Consider the following 27,637-nt stretch of genomic DNA (forward strand, 5'->3'; position numbering starts at 1 on the left):
TGAGTTTGGGTGTTGCATCTAGAAAAATATGTAGGCTGAATGAAAAAGCTTTGACTTCCTGCATCCTCAAATCAAGTTTTTGTGGCATTGTCCTCATGAGTTATTCTCTTTTGTTTATTCATGTAATTTGTTTATAGCTGTAAAATCAGCTATTTCTTTAGATTAGAACAATTCTGAGTTGTTCATATAAGAACCTGAGCTACCCTCAGTAATGCAGGTGCTGTACAGTTTTGCACAAATGTGTTCCATAGTTGCTTGTAGGTTCTATAGATGCAGTTGGGTGTTGGCTTAAATAAAACTTGATTTGGTGTGTGTTCAGTACACGTGCTGAGCTGGACTTCGTTGGACTTTCTGAGAGGAAGAGCTCTTCCTTACAAGAATCTTTTGTGTGTTGTGTGGAATAAAACATCTGCAGAATGTCAGTGCTATCAGATATGCTGTGTGTATCGAGCCTCTCTGGCTAGTCCACTGTGTATAAGATGTTTTTCAAGTTTTTCTCTGAAAAACTTAACAGATTTCTTAGGAACTCTTGAGGAAAACTCACCGCTAGTTGTATGTTTTATGCCCAGGTGTTCTTCAACCATTTGTGTTACTGTTCTCAGAGATCTGAGAAGCTTGAATTTGAAGTGGCTCCAGAAGTTTACTTTTGGAGCAAACCAAGATTTCAGTGAAATTTCTATTTTCTATTGAATTGGTATCTTATCTCAAAATCTTCAGTGGAATTGGGTTCCACAAAAGCAAATCAGATGCTGCACATTGTGGTTATTCTAATAACTTTGTTTCAAAAGCAGTATGAAGGTCCTTTATCTAGAGATTCAAGTGTAAGGGAGGAATAATGATGTTCTTGGCATCAAAGCCAAATCACGATTTGCCTGCAGGCGAGCTGTTTATCTTCAGCTTAGTCCTGCAAGCAGATATACTTCTGCACTTGTGAACTGTTGTTGTGTTAAGGGCTGGTAGAGCTGCTGAGATCTGAAGCTGGATATGCAGGATTCTGGCAAATTCGTGCAACCCGACTTTTCAAAGAGGTGTTGTTGTCATTCTTCTATTGCTCAATTGGACTCAAAACCAAAGAAAGGCAACTCACACTGATAAGATAAGCAAAAGAGGCTACAACAACTTTCACTGCTCTCTGAATCCTGACAACACTCTCCTGAAAGCATTAAAGTTTCGATCTGAGATTTCTATCTACTTGTAAAAGTTAAAAGATATTAGAGATTAAAAGTCTCAAGCAGTTGCTTAAGGCACGTAAGGACTTGAGTTGTTAATAAAAGATGCTTTCCTGTGCGACATTGTAATGTATTTTTGGAAGTGAAATACCATGCTGTAATCAGTGTTGCATGGGTTTTTGTCTCAATAAGAGTAACCTGGGTGATGTGTTTTGCATCCTGGTGGGGCAGTGGTGCTGAAGTACGCATGTAATGCACTGTGAAACAATTGTGCTTCTGGACTTGCCAAGCTTCAGTGAAGTAGATGGTTTACAGCGCTGTTGAGATGAACCTTTGCTCGTAAATACAAGACCTAAATGCACTCTTGCAGAAATGGTTGGCAGCAAGCCTAACCTTAAAAGGTGCATGGTATGATAACACCTGTTAGCAGTCTGTGGGGATATCAAGCCTGTAATGGCAGCTTCTGTGCTGTTTTCCAGTGTGTGTGTTTGGGGCGATAGCGCTATGTGGTCCAACTTCTGTAGGGAGACATCCTCAGCTTGGAAAGCAAAACCTTTATTTCAAGCTATGTTTAAAAGACTGGAAAGAAGCACTTTTTTGTGTTTCTTGGGCTTATAGCTTTTACCATTCTGTTGGCTTTTCAGTCGAGCTAAGTTTTCTACATCTATACTCATCTTCACATCGGATTACTAACACTTTTAGCTTCCTCAATACTCCAGAAATTATACATTGATGTTATTGTATGGGCATTTCTTTTGGTCTCACCACAAAGTTTGCATAGAACCGAAGGTAAGAAATGCTTCATTAAATATACAAAATCTACAGACTCGAAACTTGGATTATTTATGGTAACAGACACCTGCAGAATGTATTTAATGATCTTAAAAACATGATTTTTTTTTCTTAAGAGTTTGTGCTGTTGTATTATCGTGAAAAGGAGGACAATTGGCAGTGCAAGCCAAAGGAGAGAAAAGGGAAGTATTCCGATTTTTTTTTAGTTTCTGTCTTTTAGTTTGCAGTGAAGGTTTGTTTGGAAGCAGATCGTTGTTTGCAGTTACAGGAAGCAAACTGAGACACTTGGTAGTGTTCTGCTGCAATGAATATTCCGTACATCCACATCTTTCCTGGAAGGTTGCTATAGGAGGATGTGCTCAGAGCATGCAGTACTAGACCTTATTGCTACACCACTCCTTTCTAAGAGAAAAGGAGAACTTGGAGGTATGTATGAAGTCTACTTTATGCAGACTTTTATTTGTTTGTAATCGGAGCATACGTGGATATCCTAACTACTTAATTTTTGTTTCTGCCTACTTCATTTGGACATGCCAGTCATTTCTCAAATATGCACATATCAATGTACATGCAGAATGGGATGCTGTTAGATTGACAGGCAGCATTCCCATGACAGTAATAGCTTTTCTGTTAAGCGCAAGCCAGAATTTTCTTGGCACCAACGAGGAACAGACCCTCAAAGGGCACAAAGTTGCCCTCAAGGAGCAATCCTTGGCTGATCTTGGTTAATCTTCAGAACCAAGCAGAAGTGCAAGTTTTCCATTTGCTACAAGCTACAACTAGCAAACAAGGAAAGTATTGACCGCTTGAAAAACTACAGATACGTGAAGTTTGAAATGTAGATATGTCACGAAATGCAGACTAATATTACTAATATGGCATGGCTTTGCTACCTTTTTGATGAACATTAATTACTATGTGAAAGCTGGGTAATAGCTGTGAGCTATGCATAGAAAAGTATCTTGAAGTGTTCCAGTTTTTTAGATACTAGTCATTCTGGGAAAGTGTCTGGGATGGTTTTTGTTTTTTGTTGGTTTGGTTTTGTTTTTTTAGTAATGCTTCTCAGTAGCTTTTTGTAGTCAACAGTGAGAGAAATGTCTTGCTAATCTTGTTTCATACTTAATAGTAAATTTGGGTGATGTACTAGTGGTTCTTGTGGTGAAAAGGGGATTGGCCAGACTAGATTAGATATGTTCTGGGAGGATGGTTTTCTAGTAAGCAAGTCACTCACATATATGTGTAATGTAATTCAGCTACTGATGAGTTGTATGACATACTGCTTTCGTGAAAAGCTTACTTCTGTTTTTCCTCTCTTTCCTTTGAGCTTCTGTTTCACATGAAAGGTTTTCTGACTCATGGGGATTTTTGGTCATGTACTATATTTAAGGACTTTTACTTCTATTGTGAGGTCTCCTTTTGTGCTCTGTGTATAATGTAATTTCTGTGGTAGCACACTGTGATTCCTTGTGCATGATAATTCATTCTGCTGTGAAGAAAACAGTAGCAGGTCACGGGATTGTTGAATGTTGCAGCATGTTTGTATCAGAGGGATTGTGGTGAAGGATTGACCGTGTGGTCATGTTGCATGCATCACTTCTTAGGCTAAAGACTTCATGGTTAAGGCAGTGATATTTCGTATCTTTATGTTGATACGGTGTACCTGTTACAAGGCTAAATGAAACATTTCTGCTAAACTTCAACAAAAGATGCTTGTTTGTTTGTTTTAAGGAGGTCAATGAAAGAACAATTTCTGTTCCTCTGGGCGCTTTTTGGTTAACTGTGCTTTAACTGTCCTTGCTCTTTTGTAGTATTTATGTCAGTGACCGCAGTATGGAAAGCTTAGTAATTGTTCCAAGGTTGAAGAATTGCAAGATGCTTTCTTTTTGTGTTCCAGATGCTCGAAGATTAGGAAGGGGAATGGTAACAAGTGAATTAATTGCTACAGTTTTTCCTACTGAGCAGTACTTGGATCTCATCTTTTTTGGGGGAAGCATCTTCCAAATAGTTGCTGTTGAGCAGTTTTAAACTGCTTAATCTCAGAAGTGTTAAGGCAAAAAATTGTTTTGTTTTCTTTGGTTTTTGTTTTTTTTTCTGCTAGACAGCCTTGTGGAATATGTACACTGCTACTATTAGTGCAGGTGAGCAAAACCTAAAAGATCAGGAAGGTTGAGAGCACCTAAACTTCCATTGCACGTGGCTGAAAATATCTCAGATTTTCTAGGTGAACAACTTAAGTAAACGAAAGCAAATCATAATCATCAAGGATCTGGTTTGTGTTTTCCCCTGCTTTCTCTTGCTTTTGCCTCTATTTCGTTCAGTGGATTTAGAAATTGTTCTGGTTTCAACTGGGATGGAACCAATTTTCTTCATAGTGTCTGGTATGATGCTATGTTGTGGCTGTAGGAGAAAATGTTGATACTACAGTGATGTTTCAGTCATTGCTGAGCAGTGCTGTACCAAGCCAAGGACGTCTCAGTTTTCCAGCTTCTTATCCTGCCAGTGAGAGGGTGGGGGGAGCACAATTTGCTGGGACGGGACAGAACCAGGACAGCTGACCTGAACTGTCATATTTCATGCCACGTGACATTATGTGAAAAAATATATACATAAAACAGTGGTGAGTTGGTTGAGGGGTGTCATGGTTTTATGATTTCTGTTATATTATTGATATTCCACATCATAACATCATGTAGTGTATTGGGAGTTAAAGGGTTAATGCTCCAGCTGCGTGGATCATCGATAGTTACAGATATGCCTGTCTCAGAAGAGAACTACACTCCCCAGAGCACTGTGTGATGCTTTGCATTTTTACGTGTTTCCGCTCAGAGGGAAAGATAAAAACTGTCTGCGGTCACGGGACTCTCTCTTCCCTTCGGGATGGAGCTCAGCAGTGGGTGCTCGCTGCCGTCCGCCTTCAGCGTTAGCGTAAGGCCTTCGGTTTATCGGACACTCTCTCTCTTCCTTACTTTATTTGATTCATTAGCTTCAACTCCAGTTATTTTGTATTATATTGTGTTATTTTACTTTCTTATATCTTATTTAGTAAATTAGCTTTCCTCCTCAGATCGTTGCCACTGTTTTTTTCCTAGGCCCTTCTCCTTTTTTTCCATTTCCCTTTTCCTCTTCCCCGGGGCGTGGGCCCATGCGTCCCCTGCCTCAGTTGTCACTGTTCCACAAACCACTGACAGAGGGGCAGCTGCTGCTCTGGGGCTGGCTGAGCATCAGTCAGTGGGTGGTGAGCAATTGTGTTGTGCATCACTTGTTTGGTGTTTGTATTGCTGTTAATTTCTCTCTTCTTTTTCTGTCTTAGTTTTAATCTCAACCCACAAGTTCCGCTTCTTTTTTTATTCTAATTTTTTTAATTTTTCTGATTCTCTTCCCTGGCCCACTATGGTGGGGGGGGGGGGAGGTTGAGAGTGAAAGGCTGTGCAGTGTTCAGGTGCCTGCCAGTAAAAAAACACAAGAATAAATGAACGTTTCTTTTAACCATTAATCAGTAAGAAGACCAGGAATATATGCTGATCTTATTATTGTAACTTCATACGAATATTGCAGGGATTTATGAGTTATAAAATACCCAAATCTGAGCCTGTAGACAGTCCTTGTGTCTACTTCATCATAAATGGTGGCTCAAAAAAAGCTTCTAAATGTTGCCCCTGTTGAATCAGTGAACCGTTGATACAATTTTATTTTGCCTTTTTCCAGTTGACTTTTTGAGTCCATTTTTCCTGCAGTGAACAATTCCCAGCTTGGTTGGAACTAATTTTCTGTGAGGGTGAAAGAGCACTGAAACAGGCTGCCCGGGGAGGTGGTGGAGTCTCCTTCTCTGGAGATACTTAAGACCTGCCCAGACACTTTCCTGTGCAACTTGCTGTAGGGAGCTTGCTTTGGCAGGGAGTTGGACTAGATGGTCTCCTGAGGTCCCTTTCAACCCTACAATTCAGTGATTATTTCTCTACTATTGATACAACTCTAGTATCCAGTCCTATTTTCCCTCACATCCACATACCCCTTGAGAGAAAAAAACTAGAGCTATACTGATGTTATGCCTTCCACTTCACAAATTAATGGGCATCTGCCTGGATTATCTTAAAAGCTGATCACCTTTTCCTGGCTTCATTGATCTATGGAAAAGACAGCACCAAGGGTGTATGGAACAGCTTGTAACTACATTTCTGCAAAGATTCTGAGCAGTTTATTTTCTGTTTTCTGGGACCTGCAAAACTCTTTCCCGTTTTTCACCCCTCAGGAAGAAAATTGTAGTGCTGATTGTATGGTAATATTTGTATCTGCTGGTGGTTGGAGATGAAGGAGCTAGTTTTATGTGTCCTAGACATCTCTATGCAGTCCGTCCTTCTACAGTTGTGTTGGGTATGACCTCATCAGACTAGGGATAGCTCAACAATTTCAACTCATTTGCCCTTGCTGTCTCTTAATAATGTAGTACCTAAGGGTGCCCCTCTATCCCTCCTTTAAATACCTGCTTCTTCCTGTATCTGGCAAATATACCTGGTTGCACTTCTGTCTGTTTGCCAACTGGCAGTGCTTCTGTTCATCCCAAGGCAATCTCAGTTCTTTATGGCTCTGTTGTACTTGATACATTTATGAAGCGTTTGGATTTTAATTTTCTTTGTTTTGGGTTTTTGTACTTCATGGCGGGTGCTGATATAGGAGGTGTTTCTCGTTCCATCTCCTTTACTGGTGAAATAATATTTCTGAAATTGGTTTATAAGTAGCATTGCCAACAACTTCAGGCAGGCCTGGTCAATCTTGAACCTGTGGAGTTACGCAGAAGTTTTCTTGAGGCTGAGTGCTGTCAAGCCTGAAAAGACAGTGAAAAGCAGGAGGTACAAATAGTGTGAAGAGACCCTTGATCCAAGTACGTGGGTATCTGTCAGAAGCCTTATCTCCATTTTGTTTGACCAATTATCATTGCATTTTATCCTCCTATCTATAGTATCTGCTTTAATCTTCATGAAGTTATATTGGTTCCAAATAGAGTGTTCAGTTTTTGCTCCTCAGTTTTTTTATTTGTAGTGTAACTAAAATCAAACAAATGGAGAAACATATCAAGAAAAAAAAGGCATCTTGCAAAGCATTGAAATATTATGTTAAGCAACAGCAAATTTCAAGTCATTCCTTTCCTAACTTCTGTTTTATGATTATCAAATATAGGTCTGCTGTCAGTAGGATGGGCACAAGTGGGCCGCTCAGGATGAACATTTGTCGCTCATCTCTTAGCTGCAGTCTCCATTCTCAAATGAAGGTGACAAAGTAATTTTGAAAATCCATTACTACCAGATCTTGCTGACAATAAGCTTCAGTCCCTGATAGTTTTTTAGATGCGTTTAGGTAATCTCATGTCCTGTGCTGGGATGGAGTCTTAATGAACAAATCTTCATTATATACTTTTTTTTCAGGAACTTTTAATTTGTTGCATTGGCTGCCTTGTTCTTTGGGCTAAAATGATCTATTAATAAAGATGTTTGTGTAATCTTTGTAGAGTTAGCTAATCTCACAGTGTGTTTATACACTCATTTGGTTTAGACAATTCTCTTAAGGTATTCAATTGAATGTGTGTGAGTACTTAGTAATGATTACTTCAGAAGTTTGGCACGTTTTATTATTGGAAATCATTTTAGTAGAGGAGCGAACAATGTGAACAATATATTTGTTATGAATGAATTTGAAAAAAACAGGTGAATTGTTGACAAAACCTGGATAAATACCTAGAAGTAAAATAAAAATCTTGGGTGTTGAGGCAGCTTTTGATGACAGCAACTTCTCATATGGATAGGATAAGATTTCTTCATTTCATTTTATGGTTCTATTTCAGTTGTGTGAACAATGAAGAAATAGAACAAGTAAGTTGCTTGGTGCTTTTCTTGCTGTCATTGATGACACTAGTCTATATACAGTAGTGAAAGCCATCTGTAAAATGATGAGACCAAATACTTCAAGAAAACCCTGTTGTTGATGTCTATAAGATGTTCAAAAAGCATGTAATGTTTCTTATCTTTCAGCTTACCACATTTAAGTTTCAATCTTGAAGCAGTGCATTTACTTTCTGTCTGCATTTTGAAAGGCAGGAGGTTAGAAGTCAGTGCTGTTTGAAATTGTTGCATTTCTATTTAAGTTTTCATTGAACAAAATAAAGATGTTTAACAACCATTTACCACCTTGTGTCAAAGAGTATAAGAAATGAGTTTGTTTATCTGTATAGCTTCTTAGATATCTAAATCATTATCATTATTATCTATTATCATTATTACTAAACAATACTAAGACCAACCTTTCTTTTAGGGAACAGCACATAAGTGTGCATTCTAGAATTAAATCATTTGAAATAGTATGTTGTTACTGAATTGATTTTTCCACTGCCTGATTTAGATGACTCTCTTATTTTCAAACATAAGAGCAATAATTTTTTGGGTTGTGGTTGACCTTATAAGTCTAGCATCTGGATCTGAGGCCTTTCTTCCTTTCAGGACAAGAACAGTATGATGCTTTTTTTTTTTTTTTTTTCTATATATATATACAGAATAGCTCTGAATTGTCAGGTTTTAGGCACAATCTTGATCAGGATGATGGGGAAGTATGAGGAGAAAATAAAACAACATAACACAAAAAAGTGTTAGTGGTCTTGGCATATGCAAAAACAGTCCACTTCTTGTATTCCAGTTTTTCTGTTACCTTGTATGCAGTTAACCACTTTGACTCCAAGATGGCAACTTGATGCTATAACGTTATTAATGTGTCCATAGGAGTAAGGTGTAGTGTAGTACTAGTTATGAGGGCTGGCATCTTTTTTTTTTTTTTTTTTTTTTTTTTGTGGCATTGATCTGGCATTGCTTTGGGATAAATGCTCTCTAAGAGGAGGTATTTCTGGCAGTGACATCAGAAAACAGACGTTAAAATGTCTGCCAATAAGTGAGCTGTATGCAAGTTTGTCTGCAAGTCATCTGAACAAGTTCTTACACAGCTGAGCATGCTTGAATATAGGCAGCAGTGTGATATAGCTTGTACTCCATAGCTTAGTGGAATTAGGATATACCTACTGGGATCAGTAGGGCCCAGTGACTTGTCCATTGTGGCCTTCTAAGCTCAACATGTAAACAAGGTAGACTGTAGCAGGTTGGTTTTCCCTCATCCCTGTACTTCATTGATGAAATGCAGCTTTTCTGTGGTTACTTTCCTCTCTGCAAAGTCTAATCATGATGATCCCAGATGAGTCAGTTGTCACCCAGCGTTTGGTGTGTGTTTTTTGACAGCATAATTCCTTAACTGTGTACGTTACCTAGGTACATGCAACTTGTCTGCTTTTCCTAGAAAGGAGGAAACTGGATTTGTGAGGATCTTGTCCTCTTGCACTTACCAGAAGTATTCGAGCATGTGGAGTGTGTGTATCCATGCCTCGCCCAGGTAGTGCCCAAACATGCTGATGGAGTCAGCAAATTAAGGAAATGGTGTAGTAAGTTCATCTGTTTTCAGTCTGATAGTGATACAATTTTAGTGGGAGTGTTAAGTGCAGCTGCCTCCAACAAGGCCTTTAAGGTTTGTCATGTAAAACTTATTGTGGATAAGGTGTGTATTCATACTAATCCACTCAAAAAAAAAAAAAAAAAAAAAAAACAGAAAAACCCTGCTATCTTTCAATCAGGATGATGTTTGTTTTGCTTTTAGATAATTTTATGTGTTGATCGTGAGTTGGGAACGTATATTGTCTTGCTTGTATGAATATGACAGCTGAGATGCACTTTTCTCTGCCAACAGAGAGTAATTACCATTCACCTTGTGGTGGAAGGGCAAAGGTTTGCCTTGATCCCAGCATAGATAGAGCCTCTGGGGCAGACAAAGCCCGTTGCCAGACAGCTGTTTGCTTGCATGAGATTTCTGAAATAAGGAGACAGCAGCGAGCCCCTGCTGCATCTGGAATGGAAAACAAGTTTCTGAGGCAAGGCACCTTGCTAGTAGGGGTCTACACGTATGACAAAATGGATCGTCATCTCTTGCATTTGTAAAGCTTTTTACCTTTTGCTCTGTATCTCAGTAAGCCTAAATATCTGTGTGAACAAGGTACCCATTTTAGGGGGAACACTTCTTTATGTGTACTAAATTGCCAAAAGTGGACTTTCTGCAGCAAGTCAGTGCCTGTATTTTATTTTAATGGATGTTGTTGAAGGGCTTTGGTGTAAATTCTTATTCCAAGTAAAATCATCAGAATGTGTTAGGATCTGACAGCTTTTTCTTTTTCTTCCTTTGTGTGTGCAGAATACTTTCAGTCTTTTCTGCTATTGTCCATTTTCTTTTGATAATGTTATTCATAAAGCTTTGCAAAATGTCTATTCTTTGGAAACCACTAACTTATTATTTTTACTTCTGTTGCAGTACCTGCTACAGTCATCACTGCCACGACTGCTAAAATGGAGGTGGTTCCAGCAGAAGTGAACAGCTTGCTCCCTGAGGAAATAATGGACACTGGTATAACTCTGGTGGAAGATGACAGCATTGAGGCAGTTATCGTGTCTTCACCGATGGGAGATTCTATTCCCATGGAAACAGAACTGGAAGAAATAGTGAACATAAGCTCCACCAGTGACTCTTCAGTTACAACTGCAGCCACAGTCACCACAGAACCGGTTACTGCACCCAGTAATCACTCGGGCGATGTGACTGCAAACACCACAACTATAAAAACTGAAGGAAATTCAGTCGTAAAGCCTGCCTTTCAAAGTGGTCTCCATAAACTTGGTGCTCAGACCCCAGTCACTATATCATCCAATCAGATTATTCTGAATAAGACCACTGACCTTAAAATAGGCAGTCAGAGTATTAAACCAGATGGGCAAAAGCTAATTGTAACGACTTTGGGCAAGACTGGCCAACCCATTGTTTTAGCATTACCCCGCTGCCAGCTCCCACAGTCACAGAAGTCTGTGTCCCAAACCCAAGGTGGAGACTCCAAAGTACAAGGCCAGCAGATCAAAGTTGTTATTGGAGGTCGGTCAGAAGTGAAACCTGTTGTTGGTGTCTCAGCTTTAACACAAGGAAGTCAGCTGATAAATACTGCTGCCCAGCCTTCAGTTTTGCAGACCCAGCAATTAAAAACAGTACAGGTAAAGTGAGTTATGCTGATGAAACCTCTTTAAAATGATTCTGTTGGTGCGACTATTGTCTACTTCCTTCACTGGCTGACACACTGAAAGGTTGCTTTCAGCCTTTCTTTTCCTTGTATGAAAGTACAATGCTGCTCTTAGCCCACTCTTTCATCTGTGAATGCGTTTACAATTGTATGCCTTTTATCTCCAGCTACAGTCTTGAATCTTGGGAGTTTGCCTTAGAGAAAGTTAACTATCAAAATTCATTATATTGAATTTTCCCATTGTTTTCATTTTTTTAAAATAAACTCTATATGCTTTCATGAGGTTGAATTGAACTCTTGATGACTACCATTCTTAATTCCAAGTATACGCTGCTGTCCTCTTTTAAGAGAAACTAGCTTCTTAAATTTAGCTTGTTACAAGTAAAGTCTCCAAAGAACATAATGCATTGGAGAAGGAAAAAAAATGGTGCATCTTGTCTGCCTTAAATCTGCTTAAGCTTATCGGTATGTTTTGATCAACTAGATGATATTGTAAGGTGAACACTAAGTTCTATTTCCTGACTCAAGTACAGATCTTGAGATAACTGGGAGTAGAGAGAATCTGAAGGGAATCTGAAAATATCTTGAAAAGATGTGGGCTGTTAGCCAAAAAGGTCTGAATGTCATCTGATATGTTGCAGAACTGAATGTGAGTGATTTTGTTTTAAATGGAGGTGAGACACAAATCAGAAAATCATGGACGGAAAGCTGGAACTCAGTGGAAGTTATGGTGGAAAATAATAGTTTTTACAGTTGAGTAAAATGAGAAAACAAATTTCCCACACATGTGAAATGACTAACTGTTAAGCATACCATGAGCAGTGATACATTCTACAGCTAGTATTTCATGATAAGCAAGCATGAACAGCTGTCACTGTGATAGTTTGTTTTAAATCAGTAGATGATCCTTGCACCTATTTCTGCTTTTTCCTCCTTTGTTGCTACATTATATCTGCACGAAAAAGTGTTTAATAATTGACTGTTTTAAATACATCTATTTTATATGTGGCTTTTGTTTTTGCACCTTCATTGTTAATGATGCTGTTGACATTACAGCTTTTTAAAGTCATTGCTTGTGTGTCAGTACAGGAACATGTAAGAGTGGATCAGTTCCTGTTCACTTCAGTTAATGCTAACTGGCAAATATAAGAAACTGAGAAGAAAGTAACTTCCATGTGATGAGCTTTTGCTTGTCTGAGGTTACATGTGAATCAATGATTGACCTCTACTGTTTGTCATTAGGAATTCTACAGGTTCCTTAATATAAGCAAATTTTAAGCCCATACAAATGGGCTTAAAATTAATGTCTGACTGCAGTTAAGTTTGTTGCGACCTCTTATCTTGTTATCAAATCTTTGCTTCCTTTTGCAAATGGATTGAATTGTTAATTCAAGTTACTTGTTTGCTTTTTTAACCTGTAAGGAAAGTAGGAAGTAGAAGTAGAAATGAAAAGCATAATGACAGTGTTCAGTTTGTTGGAACTGCCTGATACTGCAGGAAAGACAGCTACATGAGCAGCTCCCAGACAGCACTTATCCCTGCAGAAAATTACTTTATCAAAGGGTTATATGAGGCTAGATGAGATATTCAGTCTACTTTTACTATGTATGACAGGGAGGTAACCCGTGCTTCAAGCTTCTGGCTTTGAAAATGAAGTCATGCGTTTACCCTACGATCTGCAGTGAAACCCTAAACTTCCAGTGTCTTCTTGGCACCTTCTGAGTGGAAAAGCCATGAATGCCTCCCTGCTTCCCAACGCTTATGTGTAACTTAACTCATGTGGTTCAATTGTTTTCAAATGCACAGGGACCTGTCATTTGGATTTGTTCCTGAAAAATGAATTGATAAAAGACTAGACTTGGATAACTAAGAGCCTCTGTACAATTCTCCTTATATTATCACTATACTAGTAACTTCTCAGATTAAGAAAATTAGTCTTACATATTTGTAACACTTGATATCTCAGCACTTGAGAAAGGGCAGTTGATGTGAATTCCAGCAGAATATGCCCTGTGATCTTGTTCCCTCTCTGCAATGTTGAGAGTTGTTAGACTATGCAGCATAAAATGTAGTATGACCTTAAGATTCTTCCATACCAAGAGAAGCTCTTACTGCTTTCCCTTCTGTAGACCTGGGTGGCTTGTCACAATATAGTTGAAATCACTACCCTGAATGTGGAAAAAACTATTTGGCAAATGCTTCAGCTCTTAGGCTGGGGTTCCTGCTTGCATGCAAGCTTAAAAATCACCATGTGCTAGTATATTAGCTGGCACTTCAGTGCAAAGCAGTTTAGCCTTGCAGGTGACTCAACCAGAGGTCTAGACCCACCACCACAGCTGTCACTAGACTGGTTTGACTTGAACTTGGCTTGGTGTGGTAACTGGCTGTGTGTTTCAGCAGTTAAATCTATGTGTCTGTAGCACAATTGCTACCACGGCAAAACAACTGCTAAGCCAGCATTGTGGCTGTGTCTCATGGTGGAAAAATAATGTCGTGTACTCACTAACCCCACAGAAAATCTGTTCCTAATGCAGTATCCTTATTAACTTTTCTGGAGCATGTTGTTATCATCTTTTTCAAGTCTCTGTGTTTGTTTTTTTTCTGTTATACCAAGTATAAATTACATAGGGTGTGGCTACACATGGGCGACCTCCTGTGAGGTCATCTAGGGAGTGGATTTATAGTATGTTAGCTTCTTTGTGGTAGTAGTGTTCTGTATCCAGCAGTAAGTTCAAGGTGTGCGTGTTCCTTTTTCTATGTCACTATTACATCGTTTGACAGCTGAAGTCAGAGTCTGGTTGCAGAAGTGTGCTTGTTAATCTTGGTTAGTGGGAAGTACTTACAGACACAAATTAACCCTTGAAGTAGAGATGCTTGCATGTTAATCTTTCTCTTCACAGAGGAGAAGACTGGAGAGTGCTTCTTAAATTAATAATTTCCTAATTGAAAAGCTTGTTGCCATGGGAAGTACTTTTGCAGTCTAATTCGAAGTAACTTGTGGAGAGCATGCTTAGCTTATGTATGCAAGAGGAATAATATTAACTTCCTGTGATTAGTGTAGGCAGTGACAGAGAGCTCTGGAGTACTTGCTCTTGCTTAAGCATCGAATGGGCAGTCTGTCATTTTCATTATTTCCTCTGGCTTCTCCAGTCATACTGAAGTGGGTAATGAGTTTCCCACTGAAGCACTTGGACTATCAGCTCCTGCAGCAGAGCTCTCAGAAAGGCTTGCTGCCAGGGGTAAGCCAGCTGGCTGGGTGCATGAGGCCTCTTTCTAAGGACCAAGGGAACTGTGGTGGGGTTTTGCTATGTCTCCAAAAGCCTGAAGGGATTCCATCTTTTCTTAGAAGTTGTTAAACTACCTACTAGACCAACAGGAGCGTATTGTAAGCTGAGCCTGTAGGGAGCAGGGCTACTTGTGTTAACTGGCTATTGTATTGGGATTTTTACTTTTCTCTGAGATTTTTCATGTTGTTAGCTGGTATTTTACAAGTGTTTACTCAAGTAATTTAAGCAAGGTTAATGACTATTGGTGGGAAACAGCTGCTGTTCAGTGCTTGTGTTCTGGTAGGTGGTGGTCAAGTTCAGAGTCAGATTTTGCCCTTCCTTCAAAGACTAAAAGTAATAGCAGTTGAGTTGGTCTGAAACCTGTGGCAGTGTTAGGATTAACTTCAGCAGAATGGAAATTGCTAATCCAACAGGTAAAATGTGGGAAATTTATCAGAAACTAGAATGTGTGCAGTTTGGCTTGTAAAATACTACTAGACTGTGTTCATCCATCCCCTGTATATGTGTAAAGAGAATCGAATTCTTGAGATGTTTAAATGTCTTCAAGTTACATTTATAAAGTGTGCTGTGAATGAAACATCTTTCTGTGAAAAAATATATATTTCAAAAAGAGTGGGGGGATTTCCTTGCTGTTTCATTTTAGGGTGAAAGTTTCCTCCAAAGAGCACTCTGGTCTAAATGCAGAGGAACACAAGGCATCCTCTAAACATGATTTGTCCTCTGGTGCTGTGTAGTGTTGGAGCTGACAGGTGCCCCTTTCCCTTGGCTGGGCACAGCTCAAACACACAGAGACATAGCCCTTCTGTGGGAGGCCAGAGGGTTTGAACCCATCGCAGGTGGAGCTCTGGCTGCCCCAGCCGTCCTGCAAGCATGCTGCTGGCAGTTCGGAACAGCTTCACACTTGATCTTTGTGCAAAGACTGCTGAATTCATTATGTGATGCAGAATGTTTAGAATGCTTCAGTGTTACTCTACTGTGAAGGAGGTGTTCTTAGTCAGCAAATGCTAGAAATTAGTCTGTGTATGGGGAAACCACAACATCCAGCCTACTCAATTGCTCCATTTAAGCAATCACAACTTTCTCAGGCTGTTGAAAGCAGCTGTTATGTCTATATTTTAGTATGTGTGTGAGGTTTCTCTGGTTAACTGCTTCAGTTGCAAAGCCAAATCTGCAATTTGGTACGTGGCTCCCCATGTGGATGCCATGTCATGGGTCTGTGACATGGCTAGAGTTGGTGGCTGGTGGGATGCGAGACAGCCCCATGGATCAGTACTACATACTGAAGAAGAAGTCACCTCTTGAATTCTTCACCGTCTGGATGCCAAGGTTATAGAAATGGTTAGGATAAATGCATCTAGTAGCAGACCCTTCAGTATGGAAAAGTTGGGGGGAGAGAGCAGGGAAGTCTTTGTTACCAAACCCTTTTTAAACAAAAAATCTTCAAGGTGAAACAATGTCTCATCAAATTGCACATGCTTGTTCCTGGTGCAACAGTACTTCTGGAGACAGGATCTGCTGTGAAACCTATACAGTAGACCTAGATGTAGCCAATTGATTTTCTGCTAGTTAACCAATGCCCAAGACTTCTGGGAGTTTCCCACTTAGTTTTTCTCCCTTTTGTAGGGCAGAAGCGCGCTGCTATGTCAGCACTGGTGAAGAGCTATTTCAGAGCAGTAGTTGTCTTGTTGAGATAGTTTGAGGAGCAAGTTATGTCCTGGTTGCATTTTCAGGTGACTTTTTTAACTTCAAATTTTAAGACTGTGCTTTTAACTGGATGTTTTGATATAGACAGATTATACGTGAGGTTTATTTTCAGGACGCTAATAACGGTATCTTGAAATCAAGCCATGTTTGTACAGAGACCTTATAGGATGACTGTAAGGAATTTAGCTGCCGTGCTTTGGCTTGCTCTCTCAAGTGGCACAGATGATAACCAATGAGAAATCGAGGTAGAGTATGAGTTGAACAATTTCTCTCTGCTTCTGTGTGTGAATGTTGCCCTCATATGATATACATAACAGTATAACCATTCACATCCAAAACACTCAAGTTACTTGAGCTCTTCTTTTATCCATATTTCAGATTGCAAAGAAGACAAGAACCGCAACTTCAGGCCCAGTGATCACCAAGCTGATCTTTGCAAAGCCAATCAATAGCAAAGCTGTTACAGGGCAGACCACTCAAGTGTCACCGGTCATTGCAGGTTGTACTTACTTAACTTGTTTTCCTTTACAGTTTTTTTTTAAGGCTACTCAAAAGAGGTGGCAGTGGTAGAATTTTTTTTTTAATTAATTTTTGTTATAGATTCCTCAAGTAACTGGGGAGAAAACAATCCACCAAGATTTTGGTAGGTAGAAGCAGGCATGGGGAGTGGTTGATTCCCTCTTACTTTGCTCAGTTACATGGCTGTAGATTTGTATTGTTTTCATTTTCCTGCAAAATATTTTAACTTCCAGGATTTTTGGGGAAAAGAGAGAAACACCTCAGCCTGAGGAAAGGCATCTTGATAAAATATTTATGGATAATTTATAGAAATAAAAAAGTGGAAAAGGAGGCGAATGCTCTTACGTTGCTATAATCTACTTACGATAGACCTAAATGTAATACTTGCAAATAACAAGAGAAACAGTTCTGAGAGATGAACTGTCCCCAGTGTTTGCTTTGTTCATTTTGGCAGTGGGGCTCATGTGTCCCTTGATAAAAATGCACATGAATTATCTCAAAAGGACAAATGTGGAGACCTGGAGTTGCTTTAAGAGCTCTGAAGGTTTTTTAAACCCCTTAAGGGTTTAAATGAGTGTGTTAAGTCTTCATAGAGCTGGGACTTGAGCTGGTTGAAAACAAAAGCAGCTGTCTCCTGTACTCATCACCTCCACTGTGACCAGTGATTGGTGCATATTTGAGTCATAATCGTTTCCTTGTGCCATCAGACTGGCCTAAGCCCAGTTTGGTGTTGCCTGTGAAACTGGATGTCCCAGTTCCCACTTGCTGCTTACTCCTTTTCCTCAAATGGTTCTCCACTAAACATTCAGACCTATAAATAATAAGATTTCTTTACTGCATTGATACACACCTGAATAAAGCTATTTGTGTTTTTATTTTTTAAACTTTGGGAGGAAAAAAAGGCCACTTTGAGAAGCATTACATTTCCATCTGGTGTTATGTGAAAATTGACAAACAAAAAGGAACAAAGGAGCCACAGCAGAAATTGTTTCTACAAGTGTCTTGTTTCATTGTTCCTAAATTCTGCTGCCTCCAGAGTGAAAGTAAACACATGGCCCACAATGTATCTGTGCAGTGTTGACAAAACAAATACATTACAAAAGAAATAAACTTATACCTTTAATATGAATATCCTGGAGAATACAAAGTACTTTTCCCTGATCTTGCAAGAGGCATTGCTGGGAGGTGAAGGTGCTTTTGTAAGTGAGAAGGGAAATCTTCCTTCCCTCTTTCCACCTCAACCACCAGTACAGTTTGCCAGCTCAGGGAGGCTTGTATATGGAGATTGCATTGTACTCTGATTTGCTTATGTGTTTTTCTTGGTCTGATAGGCATTTTTAATTGCTTGGAAATTTCTACCAGTTGAGGTGCAAGTGGTGTGTTTGAAAGAATTGTCATTGTAAGGAGACAGATTCTGTTTAGGAAGCTGATGCCAAGGGCATCAGAGGGAATGTAGTAAGAAGGGAAAAACTGTCGCAATGGCAGAGTAGTGGGGAACAGCTTAGAAGTATTGAATACTACAGAGGGTGATATTTTTCAGGTTGCATGTTTTTAGCAACCAAGTGTGCTGTTACTTTGGCTGCACAAAAGTGAAGGATGTCTTAGAGCACACTGATCTCAAGGGGAAGGCAGCTTTCTGCAGGGATGATAGTGTTGAGTGATAGCTGCTGGTTGAGTTAACATTGTGTCACCAGGTGGTTTTGAATCAAAAAGTTAATCTGTCTTGTTTGATTTTGATACATAGTACACGGTTATGTGTAAAAGAGAAGCTATGACAGAAATAAGTCTCAGCCCAAGGGCAGCAGAGGAAAGCTCAGTGGTCAAGCACTCTTTGGAAATAAGTTTAAAAGCATTAAAAAAAAAAGAAGAAAAAAAACCAAAAAACCCCTGCTCTTGGAGTTTCGCAGTGTTGCTGAGGCTGATTTTGTGATTTGGAGCTTTTGATGTTTAAGCTTCTTCGCTATCATAAAAGCAGCTTCTATGTGGAGTTACACCTCCACCCTTATTTTCGCAAGTGTCATCTATTCTGTAGGCAGTGAAAAAGCCAACCGCCAACACAAACTGAAGGGAAAAAGAGGTCGCAGTTGAATGTGGAGTGACGCTAAGCACTACTTTCATGGTCATATAGAGAGTTTCTGCTGGCAGAGCTGTAAAAAGAAGCACCCACCACCGACCCCCCCCCTTCCCAGTTCACACTTTCTTGCACATTGGCAGCAGTCTGGGGACTTCCTAGCAAGCTGCCAGCTGTCAGGGTATTTGTGTGCAGGGCAGGAGTACTGGAGGGTTTTGTGCCTGGGGATGCTGTGCTAGTTCTGTAGGTTTACCAACTGAATGTCACAGAAAGATCAATATAACTCTAAGCTTTTTTTAAGCCTAAATAAACAGTCTTTTATGTTTAGTAATGCAAATTATTCTCTTGCTGAAACTAAAGAATTCTGCTGTTCTTTCTGCTAGGCAGTGTACCTTCAGGTGAGGATCAGCTGCATGCTAACCAGAGAAAACTTCTGCTTTACGAGTTGCAAATGGTGATAGTTCAGCTGACCATACCTTTCTTGATTGTAGGCAGGGTTGTTTCACAATCTACTCCAGGAACACCACCAAAGACAATAACGATCTCTGAGAGTGGAGTTATTGGATCATCTTTGAGTACAACAACACAACAGACACCGAATAAGATAGCTATCTCACCACTCAAATCCCCTAACAAGGTAAGGACCCTATACTGGCTGCAGCCTTCTTGTCTCTGCTGCAGAGTGGTCTGAACGGAGCTCTGTTTCAGTTTTGCTGCAGACTGTCTGTGATCTGCCATTCCAGAGTCTCTATTGTGTGTCACTATGCTCCGCTCTGCACTAGTAGCCTAAGCTGGATTTGTCAGCTAGCTCCTTTAATGTGATTTCAGTATGCATTACTGCATTAATTTCCCATTCCTGTCACTTTTTGCCATTCCCTATGCATCTATTCTGAGAGCAGCTGTTCTCATCTAGCCAAATGCTGCCAAATACTCAAATAATACTTGTGGGTTTTTTTTAACAACTTCCTAAAAATTCAGCAGGCTTTTTAAGAGGAGATCTCAGTTACTTTTAATAGGTTAACATTTACCAACCGTAGTCTGATGTTCCATGTGTAACTTAGTCGTCTTTAATCTTGGCTGACATAAATGAGATTGGCATTGATCCTTGACAGAGTGAGACGTTGGTACAGGCAGACAATTGACAGGAAGGTAACTTGTGCGTTATAAGTTGTGTTGCAGATGAGCATTGCAGTGATGCTCGTATCTCATACCTGATAAAATTGCCTTGAGGGGAGTATTGCTGGAAAAAGGATGAGTCTTAGAGTGAGAACTGAGATGTATAACATATGCAAACTAAGTATAATGTATGAAAACTGATGTGAGAATTAAGATTTTCTTAGTTTGGACACGCAATAGCCATGAAATGTGCAAAGCTATGCAAATGGAGCAAAGGACTTTTGTTTTAGAATTATTGCTGAGGAAAGCAATGCAGGGAAGCTGTAAAATAAATCTTATTCTAAGATTTATCAGATGAGTGGGAGTAAAAAGTCTTGTAGTTACCTCCTGAGTTTACTGTAGACAAATAGTTCTAAGTATCTTTGAAGTAGTTGCAAAACCTGTGAATCTTTCTTAAAACTTAGAGTAGGAAGCTTGAAACAATAGGTACAAGATCAGCCATGGAAGTTGTCTTGGTTTTATCACTGAAACTGCAGCAGAAGGTTATGAGTATGTAAAATAGAGTAGTCAAGCAATACACTGCAGAAAACTGGATCTTATAGGAATCTGGAAACTGTTTGAAAATGCTGATCAAATTCTTGTATTTGGGCTGAATTAACAGCATCAAGTAAGATGGCTTTTTCATTTCAGTGGTCTTTTTGTTTCCATTCTTTAAAAAAATAGTCATTGATCACGTAGCTGTCATGGTGCCAATTATAAAGCTGTTATTCCAGAAATCCATCCTGACAGTGCTATGAATTCAGTGTGCAGAGTTTCCAGCTTAAACAGAAGCAGTGCTGACTTTCTGCAGGGGCCTGTCTGTGCTGGAAACTGACGTTGCCTTGAAGTTTCTAACCTGTGTATAAGCTGTGATTGTACAGCCAGGTTGCGCAGTAGGAGCTGTGATTAGAATGCATCTTTCTTGTTCACAGGAAGAACTTGATGTACTGTGGGAGAACTGTACCTCTCATAATTAGAGGGACATATATGGACAGGTTCTTGCATACTGCACAGAAATGTAAACTGCTTCTTTGTTTTGCCAAGCAGCTAACAGTGGTGTCAGTGGCTTCCCAGCCTCCCAACTCCCCCCAGAAGACGGTGGGCATCCCACTGAATGTAGCGTTAGGACAGCAGATCCTCACAGTGCAGCAGTCAGCACCCTCCTCCCCTGGGAAGGCCATAGTCAACCACACAACCACGCAGGTACAGACTGACTTTTGTTTAACTTCTAGCATGTCTGCGTCTCATCTCATCACTTGTGGGGAATCTAGGGTGCTGATCTGCAGGCTGGCAGCGAGCAGTCACAAGGCTTTTGCTCAAGTTGGCAAAGGAACAGGTGGTCCTCCCATGGAGGGCTGTCAACTATTGCCAGCCTGCTCAAGGATGTGCACGTAGAAAGCAGATGTCCAGCCTGGGGAAGCCTCGCTTAGGGCTAACTCTTGTCTCTGTATATTTCCCACGTTGTCTTATTGGCACCTTATCATAGTAGGAAGAATTAGTCAGTAGAAAGGAATAAGTTACTCCAAGAGCAGTGCTTCTGTGCCACCAACCAGGGCTGCTTTCTGGGTATTTCTGAGGCTTGCAACAGTGGAGTTCATATTCTTGTGGTGAAAGTCTACATAAGTAAAACTGTGCTCTGACACCTGCAGAATTATAAATCAGTGATTTTATTACTAGAAAAAAGCAAGATGCTCCCTGTGAATTTTTAAAAAAGTTGATTTGCGTTAATGAAAGAAGACAGAATTGAGCTGTTTTACAAACTACAGTTGTGTGAGTTCTTTTATCCTCCCCCTTTGTCATCTTAGGGGAATCTTTTCCTGTCTTAGTGTCTGTATTCCTGTTTTGATAAACATGAAGGAGACAGTGTGCAAATGTAAATAAGGAAGAAGGAAATAGCAGGTTGTGGAAACAGCTGTATGCACTGCAAAAGACCCAAAGCTCCAGCAGATGTTGCTAGTCTTAGTATTGTATGTGTTAATAGTGATGGTGACATGGGGACGTAAACACCAGTGTGATTTGATTTGGTATTTCAGAATAAAATTGGTGAGATTGTCTATTTAAAGTAGTTAAAATAAAAACTCACTCTAACACAAGGAAACTAAGTGACGTATCTGAGATTCCTCTGTAGTATGCGTATTGAGATCTGATCCAAAGCTATTTGAAACACAAGATTTCTCCTGTCTTCTTAGGGCTCAAGAACATACCCTTTGGAGAGCTGTTGCTTAAACATTAGCATTCTCCCAGTTGTTCTTGGATGACAATCAGTAATTCATGTGCTAGATTCCTGCGCTTCGCCCAAGCTGGTCTCTCTGTGATAACATTCTGTAACTATGCTTGCAGACAGTGCTTATTTGCTGTTACTCTGTGTTGCTGAGATTTTGATACATATATATGTATGTGTGTGTCCCCTCCCCCCCAAAAAAAATCTCTAAAACACTGGGCTTGTATTTCCAGTGAAGTATGTATAAATTGAGATTTTACCCCTGTAGCCGCCAGCAGCTAGGGAGCTAGAAAAAGGTTCTAAAAATGTCATATCATAGTATCAATCACATTTACCACTAAAATTTAGCTGAATTGACAGTGATTAATACATCATATTAATACATATCAGTTTTAGTAGATACTGAGAATAAATAGCTGAAATCCATTGTAGCTGAGAACAAGGAAGAGGAATGAACCCATGTTTGAGGTTACTAGAAAGGATGGTTAAAAGAGGCTGTTACCAAGCTCATGCAGTGTGTGCAAATATAATGAACATAATGATTGTCATCAATCTATAGTTTGAGAGAAATTGGGAAGATGGAGTCTTGTGAATTCTAAATGCACTGTTATCTCGACTGTGGGGCAGTGCAAGTCTGCCAAAAATTCAATTCTTTCTCCTTCTTGCTTTTATTATTTAGAAAATCAGTTTTGCTACTCTTCATTGTTCTTGCTTCTTTCGTTTTGCAGCCTGCCAGCTTTCTCATCTCTTCAGCAATCAGTATATGGACTCAGTTCCATTTCCACATTGTTGGCTGCACAGTGGTTTGTGTGTATTCATCACAGTCTGTCCAACAAGACATATCTGTAGACAGAGGTAAATCACAGTGCAGTCTAGCACAAACAGTTCTGCAAGGAGTTGTCACCATGTTGGGGTTTTTTTTAATTAATAGAAATATTTTTTATTTGTCCCCTGCTTGATTTTGACTACAGAGTCCTCTTTCAGCTGATGTCTGATTTAGCATGTGTTGCATCTTGGGAAGCAAACGGAGTTTCCATATTCAGGCAAATGTTACTTTACTCAGGAGATTACTGTAAAGAATTGGAAAGGGAGCTGAGCTTGCTTTGCCCCAAGTTTTGAGTGGCATTGAATCTATTAGTTGTTCTTATTCTGGAAAGCAAAATAATGGGGAATAACTGACTTGGTTCTCATGGATGCTAATGGATTGAAGAATTCCTCATTAACAAATTGAGGAATAAATATGCTGGTGTTCTCTCTCCATTAGTAAAAGTAACTTTATGCTCTTTTTGTTGGTTTAATAGGCTGTGAAATCAGCAGTACAGGCCATTACTGTAGGAGGAGTGGGTACATCTCAATTCAAGACAATTATTCCCTTGGCAACTGCTCCGAATGTACAGCAGATTCAGGTACCTGGAAGCAAGTTCCATTATGTCAGACTTGTTACTGCCACAACAGCCAGTAGCTCAACCCAGTCGGCCAGTCAGAATCCCAGTACGAATACGCAACCTCTCCAGCAGGGTAAGTGCTGGTGCTAATGTGTTATGTAAACTTTTTCTTAGTTTTTCTAGTTTGGCTTTTGTGGACTAAAATGGTCGTGTAAAAGAAATCTTTCCAAAATACCAGATGTACCTGGTTTTGTGGTAGGTTTTGTAAGGTTTCATTTCCTACTCTTGTCTCAGCTTTGTCTGTGGAAATGCCCCTCTGTGACAAAGTTTTCATATTAAAAATGTGAAGCCATGACAGTTCATGTGCATCCAGGCAAAATGCTGCAGTGTTAAAATCCTTCAGTATAAAATGCATTGGAAGTGACACATTTATCTGCTGATTTCTGTCCACGCTTTTTGAAGCTGCTATGGAATGAAGATGTCAAAACAAGCTGTGGTTTTATAGTTTCCTCTTGGAAAAGGAAAAAGAATCCAGAGGATCTCTGCATCCAAGCTGGTTTTTAGACTATTGCTATTAAACATGCATGCACAGTTCTATGAATAACTGTTTACATAGATGATTTTTAGACAGAAGTGTTAGGTACTATGAGTTTGGTCAGTTAGTTCTGTAACTATGCAGAGATTAAGTATCCTTACGTTCTGTACCCGTGAAAGTCTTAACGTCTCAACTGCGGACTGAGTGAATAATGTGTGTTAATCTTATATTGTGTGTCTAATATAATATATTATATTACCAGCAAAGCCAGTGGTGGTGAATACAACCCCGGTGCGGATGTCTGTTCCCATAGTGCCAGCACAGACTGTGAAACAGGTGAGCTTGGCATAAATGTATGTTACTGACTTGTTTCAGCTGGAAGGGAAAATAAGTCCAATTCCAGCACTGTCTTGAAATGTTCTATTAATAGGGTTGTATTCTGAAAAAATTCTTTTTTTCATGAAAACTTACTTTGTTTTTAGGTGGTGCCCAAACCCATCAACCCAACTTCCCAGATAGTTACAACTAGTCAGCCCCAACAAAGACTAATTATGCCAGCCACTCCACTGCCACAGATACAGCCCAACCTCACCAACCTGCCCCCAGGCACTGTATTGGCACCAGCACCTGGCACAGGAAATGTTGGCTATGCAGTCCTTCCAGCTCAGTATGTTACACAGGTATGGTCTTAATCCCGAGATAAATAAAGCAGTGCTGTTATGGAACAAACTGCCTTCCTTTTGAAAGTTCTTGCTCTTCAGTGAAGGTGTAGGGATTAGTTGTACTCTTTCTTGCAATCTAGTAAACACTGAAAATTGAAAAGGAGAATAAGTAAAACCTTTTACTCAAGGCTGATTAACCAATCTGTTCAAACAAAGATTCTATCAGCCTGTGGCATCACTGGTAGCAGCCTTATTCTTTAGTTCCATTTTGGTTTTGTTAAAGCTATTGTTTGTCCTTTAAAAAATAAACAAATGAACAAAAACTAGTACTTGTGTCTTTCCCATCCATTTCTCTTAAAGTAAGTGATACAATTTTTTTGGAAACTTCTCCTCAGAATCACTGATAGAGAATAGAAACATACTCTAAAATAGTGGCTTTTATGCCAGGTATGAGGACAAGAACTTGCTGCCTGGTCCAACTCCTGCAAATTTCAAAATCTGTGTTTACAATCATATTATTTTCAGAACAGTATCTGGAAAGCTAATTAAAAGAGCATCCACAAATCCTATTGAGCATACTTCAATTTATTTCATGTTACCTTGTGTAACGTGTGTAACCTTTGTGTTCTGTTAGCTACAGCAATCATCATATGTATCTATAGCAAGCAACACTGGCTTCACTGGGACATCCAGTATCCAGTCCCAAGCACAGCTACCATTCAATGGGTGAGTGTTTTGTAAATTGGAGGGGGTTTGAAGACAACAGTACTGCTGTGTATAGGCTGCTGAACTCACTGCTTCTTTCAGCACTATTGGGGTGTTGGGTTTTTTTCTGTATTTTGTGTGGTTTCTAAAGAAATAAAGTGTACTGCATTGAGGCTACCATCTCTGACTCAAAGTCGTCCATCTAGCTAACAGTTGAGCCAGTCTCTTGATAAAGCCATTCCAGCCCCCCAGTTCCTGTAGTAGAAAGCTGACCTGAAGGTTCCTCTGGTGCTTGTTCCTCATCTTGTATCAGTACCTTGGAGCTGCAGGCTATTTCTTGACATTGCTAGAGAGAAATGCTTAGATTTCTCAGGAGCATCTAGCTTAGCACACACAGAAATCTTACCGAGCAGCAAAATACAACTAAAGCCCCAAAAGAATCCTAGCAGTAGTCTTTAGAGTTATTTTTCAGTCTTGTATCTTTTTCTAGAGATGAAAATAACTAACATGGATTATTTTCCCTGTGCTGAGCCAACTGCCTTAGTTGTTGGTGGTTTTTTGTGTTATTGTTTGCTAGAAACCATGTAAACTGAAGTGCTTTTTGATGCTGCAACCAAAACTGTGATGCAGACTAATCCCTAATCCAGCTGCAGCTATTCAAATGATTGGGTTTGGTTTAATCTCCAGAAATGTGCAGAAATTGCTGGATGGGGATTGAATGAATCAAAAGCGATTAATGTCACAAAATCCTAGTTTTGAAGAGCAGTTAAAGCCTGCATTTGATATAAAATTCATCTTTGAACCTAAGGCAATGTTTTGGCTTGCTTGCATATTGTTTCTGGATTTACTCTATTTTTTTTATTTTGTTCCAGTGTGTATGAAGGTGAAGATATGATCCTCTTCTATGAACGTTTTTTGGACCTAGTCCCCTTTGTGTAGGGAATTTCTAAGGAAGCTTTTTGTGACTGCACGTTGCAGTTATGGTGTATCCTCTAGCTTTAAGCCCTATTTCTACTTAAGATGTGCAGGCAGATTTACAGTGAATAAAGTGAATAACCAGCTCTTTCCAAATTGAAAAAGCACTATATATGATGGTTGGTTACAGTCAGCCAAAAACCTATCAGAAAGGGGACGTGAAGATTATTTGGAGTTTGTACTATGAGCAGGTTACTTGAATTTAAAATAGGAAAAAACTGATCAAATTGTGTATAAGTAGACACATTTTTTCCTTCCTACAGAATAATTCCTTCTGAATCTGCAAATCGTCCCCGGAAGCCCTGCAATTGTACAAAGTCTCTATGTTTGAAATTGTAAGTACATTTTGTTTGTTTTTAATTCTTTTTTTTTAATATATATATAGTATTTATCCCAAGAATCAAAATGTTTTTAGGTATTTAAGAAATGTTACGTCTGGCTTCTAATGTGAAGTTATTGTTGACGTTGATGGGGATGTTGCCATGCGTGTGCCATTGTGCAGCTTATGTGAGCTGTATAGACCCTCACGTGTCCTAAACTTCTAACCCTTGTGCATGGTAGAGCCAATTCTGCTCAGCATTTTGGCTGTCAGTGACGTTACATCCAACAACATAATCAGTGGGCATCTGCTGTACTCCAGCAACTCCCATGAATAATGGTACATGATATGAAGTACTACAGCAAAATTGGGCTGTTTGGTTTGTTGTTTTTTCTGTTTCATTATGTTTTGGGAGGGGAAAGCAGTGTTTTTAAAACACTCAAATGGACAAGCGATTCTTATTAAGTCTAAGGTTTGGTCATCCTCTTGAGTTTTTTTTTACTCTTCCATTTAGTGTTGACACAAAACATCTTAAGTTTAGAAATTGGATTTTTCTTTTGTTGTTTTGTTTGTTTGTTTGTTTTTTACCTAGGCAGAGTCAGTATTCAGATTTCTGTACAATGTTAGGAGGAAATATTCATCTGTGCTTCCATAAGAGTTAGACAAAGAAGAAAAAAGTCAGTGGCGTGCTTCTCAAAGGAAAAAGATTCAATAGTATCTGAACCTCTTTTAAGGATTGTTTAACTTGTTCTTTTTGGGTTTGTTTTCATGTAACAGACTCCACACTGTGGCATCGGGGGGGTATCCCCTGTACTTTATAGTCTTAAAATTGTCTGCTGCACAGAAGGCAGGATAAACAAGAAGAGGTCTAGCTGTTCTGTTGTTTAGTTTTCCATTTCTTTTACAACATACATGCCTGTTGCCTTCATGGTGCCAGATGTGTGGATAACTCCAGGGATCTAACATATTTTAGTCTGGCTCCTGAATGCTCTGGAA

General features: G+C 39.5%; 1 protein-coding gene across 5 annotated transcripts in view; it reads left to right on the plus strand.

The window, feature by feature from the left end:
- The window catches only part of LIN54 (lin-54 DREAM MuvB core complex component), a 35,841-nt gene that overhangs the window by 5,183 nt on the left and 3,021 nt on the right, over positions 1-27,637 (plus strand). For 2 of the 5 annotated variants that reach the window (XM_065736663.1, XM_065736659.1), the window contains exons 2-10: positions 10,350-11,077; positions 16,473-16,593; positions 19,176-19,321; positions 20,887-21,042; positions 23,362-23,578; positions 24,243-24,316; positions 24,463-24,660; positions 25,277-25,368; positions 26,586-26,657. In XM_065736663.1, coding sequence (XP_065592735.1) covers positions 10,385-11,077; positions 16,473-16,593; positions 19,176-19,321; positions 20,887-21,042; positions 23,362-23,578; positions 24,243-24,316; positions 24,463-24,660; positions 25,277-25,368; positions 26,586-26,657 — 1,769 coding nt within the window. In that variant the 5' untranslated portion in view covers positions 10,350-10,384. Of the gene's footprint in view, positions 1-5,177; positions 5,197-10,349; positions 11,078-16,472; positions 16,594-19,175; positions 19,322-20,886; positions 21,043-23,361; positions 23,579-24,242; positions 24,317-24,462; positions 24,661-25,276; positions 25,369-26,585; positions 26,658-27,637 lie in introns of those variants that run through there. The other 3 variants (XM_065736660.1, XM_065736661.1, XM_065736662.1) reach the window with 3 other exon arrangements.

Source organism: Cyrtonyx montezumae, unplaced genomic scaffold (assembly GCF_038088225.1).
Source record: "Cyrtonyx montezumae isolate F1298 unplaced genomic scaffold, pur_monq_1.0 scaffold_2, whole genome shotgun sequence".
Classification (NCBI taxonomy): domain Eukaryota; kingdom Metazoa; phylum Chordata; class Aves; order Galliformes; family Odontophoridae; genus Cyrtonyx; species Cyrtonyx montezumae.